The sequence below is a fragment of the Erinaceus europaeus genome, chromosome 7, assembly GCF_950295315.1.
Source record: "Erinaceus europaeus chromosome 7, mEriEur2.1, whole genome shotgun sequence".
Taxonomy (NCBI): domain Eukaryota; kingdom Metazoa; phylum Chordata; class Mammalia; order Eulipotyphla; family Erinaceidae; genus Erinaceus; species Erinaceus europaeus.
Genome location: NC_080168.1, coordinates 100,538,346 through 100,548,705, shown reverse-complemented (window position 1 = coordinate 100,548,705; position 10,360 = coordinate 100,538,346). Strand labels below are relative to the sequence as shown.

The 10,360-nt window shown below is 38.1% G+C and overlaps 1 protein-coding gene across 1 annotated transcript in view; it reads right to left on the bottom strand.

Annotated features, from left to right (window-relative positions):
- Window positions 1-1,993: 1,993 nt before the first annotated feature.
- The window catches only part of C7H12orf56 (chromosome 7 C12orf56 homolog), an 80,652-nt gene continuing 72,285 nt past the window's right edge, over window positions 1,994-10,360 (bottom strand). The window contains exons 11-14 of the mRNA XM_007516885.3: window positions 6,925-6,999; window positions 6,043-6,114; window positions 3,581-3,759; window positions 1,994-2,368 (exon numbers count right to left, since the gene is read on the bottom strand). Coding sequence (XP_007516947.2) covers window positions 2,254-2,368; window positions 3,581-3,759; window positions 6,043-6,114; window positions 6,925-6,999 — 441 coding nt within the window. The 3' untranslated portion in view covers window positions 1,994-2,253. The remainder of the gene's footprint in view (window positions 2,369-3,580; window positions 3,760-6,042; window positions 6,115-6,924; window positions 7,000-10,360) is intronic.

The following is a 10,360-nucleotide window of genomic DNA, read 5'->3' as shown; positions in this document are numbered from 1 at the left end:
TAGGTGCACAGCAAATGGGAGTCCCACTCTCCCTCTTTAATATCAGGCTAGGCATAAGTTACTGTTCCCCTCCTTCCCTAAAATGTCCCTTTATATTGTGCTAGCCATGGAAGCCGGACTAACCTCTCCCCTGTCATCCAGCTAGAGTTTTAGTACTGACCCTAAAATTCTGCCCCTCTCATATCCCACTTCATTTTTTAAATAAGAAATAAAGACCTCACACTTCTTTTTTAACTATTGTATTTGTTTGTTTATTTATTTGATAGAGACAGCCAGAAATTGAGAGGAAGGGGGAGAGATGGAGAGACAGAGAGAGACAGAAAGACACCTGCAGCCCTGTTTCACCACTCTTGAAGTTTTCCCCCTGCAGGTGGGGACTGGGGGCTTGAACCCGGGTCCTGTGCACTGTAATGTGTGCACTCAACCAGGTGTGCTACCAACCAGCTGCTATATCCCACTTCTTTTTGTAAAAAACAAATGTTTAAATCTATGAGGATGATATTCCTTTCTCTGTGCTAATCAGTTTTACTCCTTTTGAGCTGTGTGGGAGGGAAAGGCATAGGAATTACATAGGTTTTCATCTTTTGCCAGTATTTAACACATCTCAAAAAACTTTTCAAATAACATGCAAATGTTATGCATGTACAAACTATTATATTTACTGGCAACTGTAAAACATTAATCCCCAGGAGTCAGGCTGTAGGTAGCACAGCAGGTTAAGCGCAAGTGGCACAAAGCGCAAGGACCGGTGTAAGGATCCCTGTTCGAGCCCCCAGCTCCCCACCTGTAGGGGAGTCGCTTCACAGGCAGTGAAGCAGGTCTGCAGGTGTCTATCTTTCTCTCCCCCTGTCTTCCCCTCCTCTCTCCATTTCTCTCTGTCCTATCCAACAATGATGACATCAATAACTACAACAATAATAACTACAACAATAAAAACAAGGGCAACAAAATGGAATAAATAAATATTTTAAAAAATTAATCCCCCAATAAAGGAAAAAATGTTAATAAAAATTAACAAATAAAATTATAAAAATGTACCCATGTGACAACTGATCTGTAAACCATTATTTCCCTAATAAACCTGGTGAGTATAAAAACAAAAACCAAAAAGAATTTAAAAAATAAATATTAATCCTTTATTTCCTGAAAAAAACAACAACTTTTCATCTTTCGATTCTTCAGTAGCTTTATGCTATTCACCGTTATCAGATGATGAAACTTATTAAGCTGTACGTCCTGTGGCTGGATGGATGTATGACACCTCTGTTCCTTTATAGTTTCTTAAGGCTTTTAAAAATATTTTATTTTGTTTTATTTTAATGAGAGAGGGATTTTAATGACAGAGGGAGGGGGATAGACAGACAGACAGACAGACAGGCAGGCAGACAGGCAGACAGGCAGGCAGGCAGGCAGGCAGGGAGACAGGCAGGCAGGTAGGCAGACAGGCAGACTTGCCAACCGACCAACCAACCAACCGAAGCACAGCTTAGTTTTGGCTTACTAGGGATTGAACTAGGGATTAAGCCTAAGACAACAGAAGCTCAGGTATGGAAGTCTTTAACATCACCCTTATGCTTTCTCTTTTTTGTGGTTTTTTTTTTAAGTTTCTAAATGGATTGAATTTTTAAATATTTATTTTTTAATTTATTTTCCCTTTTGTTGCCCTTGCTGTTTTATTGTTGTCATCACTGTTGGATACAACAGAGAGAAAGGAGAGAGGAAGGGAAGAAGAGATGGGGAGAGAAAAATAGACACCTGCAGACCTGCTTCACTGCCTGTGAAGTGACTCCCTTGAAAGTGGGGAGCTTGGGGCTCTACCAGGATCCTTACGCTGGTCCTTGTGCTTTGCACCACGTGTGCTTAACCCACTGTGCTACCTGCCGGATTCCCGGATTGAATTTTTCTGTTTAAGTTTTTTTCATTTATTTTGGCATGAGAGAGATACAGAGACCTCAGGCATGAAAATCTGTTGCATAGCCATTATGCTGTCTCCTTGGCCTGAGTTTCTTATGTTTCTAGAAACTTTTACCAGAAAAGTTTTAGCACCAGATGATATATGTCAGTTTATTTACAACAGCTTCTTTTTGTGTAAATAATAAACTTTAAGGGCTTCTCCTAAAGTGGTGTTAGTGGAACACTCAAAGTATTTGTTTACAGGACATAGGGACAGCCAAATGTTAAATAAATTGAAAATGTTTCTCACACATATTATAAGTTGATTACAGATTAACATGTTATATTCTTATTAACATTTCACACATTCTGTTCAACCAATTTAAGGACTTCATAAAACAGTTGCGTGGTAGGTTGAGTAATCGGGTAGCACAATGGGAGTCTTTTTTCCAAGGCTGACATATGAATAAAGTACCTACAAATCATAAAGACAGACAAGATAGGAGCTTTAAAATCATAAATCTTCACATTGCTTACATAAATATGTACACACTTGCCAATACAGGGCTGTTGGGTGTGGTAATTTAAACCACAAGATTCAGTCAGGATTTTCAACCCTTCAACCTCCCTCATGACCTAGAAGATCTGTGATATGTGTACCTTTCAGAAACTTCAGCAAATAAAGTGAATATTGCTAACAATGTATCAAAGCATTAATAAAGAAGCCAGAACTTTAAGGTTCTTGTCTCTTGGCTTCTCAGGCAAAATACAGTGGAGAGTTAAAATGAGAGAGATGATGGTGACCATGGGAACCAAGTCTAGCAAAAATAGGGTTTATCCTCACAGCCTCAGCAAAAGTAAAAGGAAGAAAGGAACAAGTTAAAACAGAGAAAACCTTTAGATTTCCTCTAGGATAACTGAAAAGATTGATTCTCATTCCTGGATATACATTAGAAAGCATTTTAAAAATATCAAAACCCAGTGGTTGGGAAAGTAGATTATTGGTAGAATACATGCCTTGCATAAGGTCCTGAGTTCAGTCCCTAATACAGAATTTTTTAGTGTCAATGCCTAGATATAACCCCCACCTAAAATGGAAAATAATTTCTATATGTGTGGTCTGTGTGATTACTCAGGTGATTTTGATCCATAGAGATTGAAAATTACTAGTTTAGGGGCTGGTTGGTGATGCACCTGGTTGAGCACAAACATTACCATGCTTAAGGATGCAGGTTCAACTGCTCACAGCATGTTGAAATAATTACTGAGAAATGCTGGCTGCTGTAAAGACAGTGAGTGAGGAGCAGTTCTCCAAAGAGAGTCTGATGTCTCACTGCTTTTCTCTGGCATGGGGTTATAGTTCAAATGATAGTGGCTCTCTAAAGAAATATGTATTTAATTTACATGAGAAAGTGAAGAGAGAAGAAGAATCAGAACATCACTCTGGTATATGCAATGTTAGGAATTGAATGTGAGACTTAAAAGTTCAAGGCTCTATCTACTGTAGCACCTCCCAGGTTGCTCAAACAATAATGGTTCTTAGGAGGACCTAATCCTATCCTACCTCAGATCAAAGGAGGAGTAGACTTCCATGGCCACTTAATCATCTAAATATTGGATCATGATCCTATTTTGCATTAAACTTAGTAAGGAGTAGATTTTCACTACAGATTAGACTTTTACTTACCTGAATTCTTCTCTGTAGTCATTTCTGATATACTCAGCTAGAGTCTTGCTGTACTGTAGGCAGCTCTTGAGAATGTAAAACTGCTGGTACAATAGAACTGCTTGACCAGGAGTTAGCAGCTGAAATGAGGCTGAAAGTCCTTTCACCATTTGTTTCACTATACTGGCCACAAACGTAATCTAGACAAGGAAAATGCAGGTACTGATAGGCTGCCTCACACCCATACAAACTTCCCTTTTAGCTGATGCTTCAACATAAGTCTAGGCAGAGGCTTTCAATGCCTTTACAGCAAATTGGGTTAATTCTGATTGAAATAGTACATAAAGACCCAGATCGTAGACCAAATGGATTTACCAGTTGCCTCCCTTCAGGTAGGGTCAAAACTAGTATCAACTGTCAAGGAAGTTTAACTCCTAAGTGGAAGAACATTGAGTCCTATGAAAATGTAGACTGAATTACTACTCTTTGAATCAGTTTTTCAATTAAATGTATGTTGACTGAATATAAGAATGAATATTGAGGGGCTAGGTAGCGGCTCATCAAGTAGAGCACACACATTATCCTGCATAAGGACCTGGGTTCAAGCCTCTTGTCCCCACCTATGGGGGGAGTTTCACGAATGGTGAACAGTGCTTCAAGTGTCTCTCCTCTCTGTCTCTCTCTTTACTTTTCACTCATCTCTATAAAAGTAAAATGACTACCAGCAATAACCCTGGTTGGGAAAAAAAAAAAAAAAAAAAAAGAACCAATATTAGGAAACTTAAGTTTGGGAGATGAGGAGATATTAAGAGATAATGTCTTTTAGAATTCAGCAGTTATTTTACTAACTATAATGTACTTAGCACAACAGACATAGTTTTAACCCTCATAGCACTTGTTTTGAAGTTCATTCTTTTGAATGAAGACAGACATTGTGTCTGTCCTGGGTAGACTAGGTAATGCTGTGATGGAACCACACAACAAAATATCAGTGTTTTGCTTCAAACAAGTGTTTACTACTGGCTCACTCTGTATGTCTCTATGAGTCAGTAGGTGCCTCTGTTCAGTGTAAACACTCAGAGGCATACATTGGGATGTTGCCCGTCTGTCGTTCTGCTCAAAGGAAGAGAGACTTCAGGGAAGCGTGCTCTGGCACATAAACCACTGGGAAGAAATGACACAGACAACTCCTACTTACATTCTACTGACAACACAAGAGCAGGAGAGGACTGCAGTGCAGTCCCACCATGTGCCTGGCTGGAGAGAGAGGGCATGAATACTAATGGGGCTAGCACAGGAAAAAGCCAGATGGGGTCACAGACAAGTGTAAATTGCAACAGTGCAAATCCTAGGAAGGAAAGGAAAAGGAAATCATGCTGTGACTGTGTGTCTCCTGTGGGGGAATCTATCCAGTCAGAGGATGGGGAACCATACCTCTGCCCAGGAAAAGGCATGGATGCCTCAAGGATAATAGGAGCTACCCAGGTAGAAAAATAAAGGAAAAACGTTTCGGACAGAAGAAATGATAATGGTTCTGAATGAAATGATGGCATTGAGGATTGTAAGGGTGAGTCAGTAAGATCATCATTGATGGCAAAGCATGGGACCAAATGAAGCCAATATGCAGGGCCTTGCGGGTTATATCATGGAGTTTGGTCTTTATTCAAGGGGGACAGTTAATAAGAGATTTAAAGCAAAGACACAGTCCAACTTTTATTTTGAGTAGATCATTCTGACTAGTAGAAGAATGAGAACAAATTAAGTAGATTTGTGTTTAGTGTCAAGGTGAGAGATGGTAACATTATGGGCTAGAGTGAGAGCTTCTAGATGAAAAGTGTCCAGATGATTCCAAATGTTATATTTATTGTCCACAATTCATACTTACTTAAGTGTTCATTCTTTCCCACTTAATTAAACAGCAAGCATTTAATACTCAGTTTTCTAATATACAGCAGGGATTTTCATGACATTTAGATCACATTTAAGGGGAAAAACAAATACCATGTGACTTAACTTATTTGTGGAATATAAAAAAACAGCAATGAACAAAACAGAAGCAAGTCCTTGGATTCTGACAACAAAAGGGTAATTACTAGAGAATAAAGACAGTGGTTGAACAGGTAAAGGGATTAATTGGCTGGTGGTGGATGGTAATCAGACATTTGGTGGTAGACACAGTATAAATATTTAAGGTATATACCTTGGTGATATGAGACACTATACCACTGAATCCTATACACAGTGTTGACTCTCTCAATACCAGAAATAACACTTAAGATTTAAGCACTTTAAACATTTAGGTCCTCCCAATATAAATGCATTTTATTTAAATTAAATAGTAAAAATTATAAATCTGTAAGCCATCAAATGTACATTTTCTTTTTTATAAACTTGGCTACTTTAGAGAAAACTGTGATTTACTAAGCACAAGAGCAATCTAATGAGCTTTGAATGGTAGCTGTTTTTTACTTCTAGATACTTACTATGGGAGGGCAACTCTGTAGAAAGGACATCATCCAGCTAATTGCAAATTTCGATCCCAATCCAAGATTTCCCTGAAGGACTCAAGGAAATAAATTATATTCATGAAGTTCTAGTTGTATCTAAAAGGATATTCATTTCCAAATAAATTGTATCCTGATTAATCAAATCTTTAAAATCAACATGAAATATTAAGGAAAATCAGCTAGATGAATACTTAAGATCAAATATATATATTATAAGATGGTGACATAGAGACCAGAACACCTCTGTCATTTGCAGTGCTGGGTTTTTAACCTGGGAATACACCACACACACACACACACACACACACAGTTTGTACTCTACGCACTAAACCACATTCCCAGACACAAAAGTGGTATTTTTAAGTCAACCAGTTTTGGAGACCATCTCAATAAAAGCATTTTATAATTAATTAATTTATTTATTGCCTCCAGGGTAATTGCCAGGGCTCGGTGCCTGCACCACGAATCCACTGCTCCTAGGGGGCATTTTTTCCTTTTTGTTACCCTGGTTGTTTTACCATTGCTGTGGTTATTATCATCGCTATTGATGTCGTTGTTTTTGGATAGGACAGAGAGAAATGGAGAGAGGAGGGAAAGACAGAGAGCGGGAGAGAAAGACACCTGCAGACCTGCTTCACTGCCTGTGAAGCGACTCCCCTGCACGTGGGGGGCCAAGGGCTCGAACCAGGATCCTTCTGCCAGTCCCAGCACTTTGCGCCACGTACGCTTAACCCACTGCGCTACTGTCTGACCCCCAATAAAAGCATTTTAAAGGTCTATTACTAATCATATAATATAAATAGTCATATAAGACATGCATATAACAAAATACTATGTATAATAAACTATATAGTATACCTGCTGAAAGACAAGAAGTAGCTCATATAAAAGTGCTGTAGCTGTATCTGTATATTCCAGGATAAGCTTCTGTAACTAAAATTTTAAATAATAATAATCAGTGCAGGTTGTATTGTTATATGGAAAACTGGGAAATGTTATGCATGTACAAACTATTGTATTTACTGTCAAATGTAAAACATTAATTCCCCAATAAAGAAATTTAAAAAAGAAAACAAAAGTACAAATAAATACTAATTAATAGTTAAAAAATAATAATAATCAGTGCAGTATCATAGAGTCCCAAATAGTCATTACACTTGGCTCTCTTTCAATACTTAAAAATTATTTTTTGATTTTCTGAAAGGATAATGTGTTGTCAACTTTCCCATTCTACTTGGCTCTAATTTTTTTAAAAAACTACACATTTAATATTGGCTAAGAAAGTGGATCAGGTAAAGAAGATACAATGGCTCACTAACAAACAATGACACAGGGGAGTTGGCTGGTAGTGCAGCAGATTAAGTGCAGGTGGTGCAAAGCGCAAGGACCAGCTGAAAGATCCTGGTTTGAACCCCTGGCTCCCCACCTGCAGGGGAGTCACTTCACAAGTGGTGAAGCAGGTCTGCAGGTGTCTTCCCCTCCTCTCTCCATTTCTCTCTGTCCTATCCAACAACAACAACATCAATAATAACTACAATAATAAAACAACAAGGGCAACAAAAGGGAATAAATAAATAAATATTTTAAAAAACAATGCACACTATAAAATCAATCAGATAAACAACCTTACTTCTTTTCAAGGATGTAGAAATATGCTCACCAGAAATGAAGTAGCAGAGTCTCTGTGATGTTTAGGCTAACATTCTACCTGAGCTGTAACAACTTCTGTGATACAGGTAAATATAGACTGAGAGAAAAATTTTTGCTCTCAGAAAGCCCATATAATTGGTGAGATGGTCTTATAGACCACAGGCCACTTAGTGTATGGAAACTGTTTTGTTGTTGTTATAGGAGGAATAGGGTTTTGGCCTGCATGAATCTACCACTCCCAGGGGGTCTTTTTTCCTTTTTAAGTTCAGATAAAGACAGAGGAGAGAGGAGAGAGAAAATGAGACTATAGTACTGCTCCACTACTCATGAAGTCCCCTGGTGCCATGCATGGTGATTTATGAATTGCTGGGGGGTTCAAGCCTGGGTTGTCAGGAATTGCAAAATGTGCACTCTAGCAGTGAACTTTTTGCTGAGCCCAACAGAACTGTTTCTGTGGGTATGCTGCAAATCAACACAGTTTCCCTGACAGTAGTCACTACAGGAAAGAGCTCTTGTTTGAAGCCTCACTCTGTTGGACCTTGTAATCTAAATTTAGATGATCTGTTCATGATCATACTAATAACCCAGGTGTAACAGATCAGTGGGTTCAATAAATTTGACAGCTGTTCTAATCACTAGTTCTTTTCGTATGGAAATACCATAGGAAGTCAAACCAACTAATCCAAAACTAAAATTGTCATCTTCCCTTTTTGAGGCTATTAGTCTTGCATTAATTCTTATCTGACATCCAGGTCAAAATCTAAAAAAAACATATAATGTTCACACTATATTTTCACATAAACCTATCAAATAAATTTCCTAAAAATGTATGTATCTATGCTCTTTACAGTTACCACCCCTCTTCTTTTATCCATTTGACAAATGTGCATCAGACACTGCTAGATATCTGACAGAGATACAGCAAATACAGGATCTCTGCCTTCATAAAACATACAGTATAGTGGGGGACACACACTAATCTCTTGATCAAATAAACAAAACTGATTATTAAATTAAAAAAACTGATTTGAAATGGGTGTGGCATTTGAATACTAGACTGTAAACATGTACATGTCTTTATCCACATGAATCCAATAAACTGTTTTAAGGCAATAAAGGAGGAGGAGGAGGACGGGAGGGAAGAAAAAAGGAAAGAAATCAAGTCTTATGTGGATCAAGGAAGCCTTCCTTCTGACTCATATCATCTCTCACCTGGAATGCATTGCTTCTTAATAGTTCTGCCTATCTGAGTCTTGCTTTCATCAGTGAGTAAATAACTTTTTTTAAAACAGATTTTTAAAATTATTTATTTATTTATTCCCTTTTGTTGCCCTTGTTTTATTGTTGTAGTTATTATTATTGTTATTGATGTCATTGTTGTTGGATAGGACAGAGAGAAATGGAGAGAGGAGGGGAAGACAGAAAGGGTGAGAGAAAGACAGACACCTGCAGACATGCTTCACCACTTGTGAAGCGACTCCCCTGCAGGTGGGGTGCTGGGGTTGGAGCCAGGATCCTTACACTGGTCGTTGCGCTTTGCTGCCGCCCAACTCTCTAAGTAATTTTTAAGTGTCTTCTGCAACATAACTTTAATTGTATGTTGAAGAACTATAAGATTTCATCCCACCCATACTTAAAAAATTGTTATCCTACTCAAAATAAACTAATAATAAACTGACTCATTCTCCAAAAAAAGTATTTTGTAGGAAGCTTGATATTTTTAATGTTTTAGTATAACCTTATAAAAATAAGAAATTCTTGCTGAATTTGCACTATTTTGACAAGTAAAGAAATGTAAACTAAAGCAAGAGAGTTAATCTCTAAAACAATCCTTTTATTTTTAACCATTGGACGACTACTACTTTAAAATTACACATATAAAAATATTTTAATAGGAACGGATAACTATATTTGTCTAATTCCTATAGAATGCTAATTATTTTTCCAAATGTTAATAATTTAAAACATATAAATAGATATATGAATATTGATTGAATAAGGAGTGGGTGGTGACAAACCCAGTAGAGCATACATATTAGAATGCACAAGGACTCTGGTTTGGGCCCCCGGTCCCCACCCTTGGGGGAGAGGCTTCACAAGCAGTGGAGCAATGCTGCAAGTGACTGTCTTTCTCCTTCTTTATCTCCCCTCCCTGCTTGATTTCTCTCTGTTGACATCCAATCAATAAAAGAAAATTATTTTTTAAATATTGATAGAATAAGTTTTCAGGTTAATGAAAAAACATTTAATTTTATTTCTTTTTTTAAGTTTTTTTTTTTTTTTTTTTGCCTCCAGGGTTATCACGTGGGCCTGGTGCCAGCACTATGAATCCACTGCTCCCGGAGGCTACTTCCCCATTTTATCACTGGGGAGCCAGAGACGACACGAACTGCCCCTGCGGCTACAGACAGACTATGACCCACATAGTCAGCGACTGCCACCTCTCCAGATTCAAAGGAGGTCTCGAAACTTTACATCAGGCTCAACCTGACGCTGTTGACTGGCTACGGAAGAAGGGCAAACGCTAGAAGAAGATTGCCCTTGTTGTGGCTGTTATTGTTGTTATAGCTGTTGTTGTTGTTTTTTGTTAGGACAGAGAGAAATCAAGAGAGGAGGGGAAGACAGAGTGGGGAGAGAAAGATAG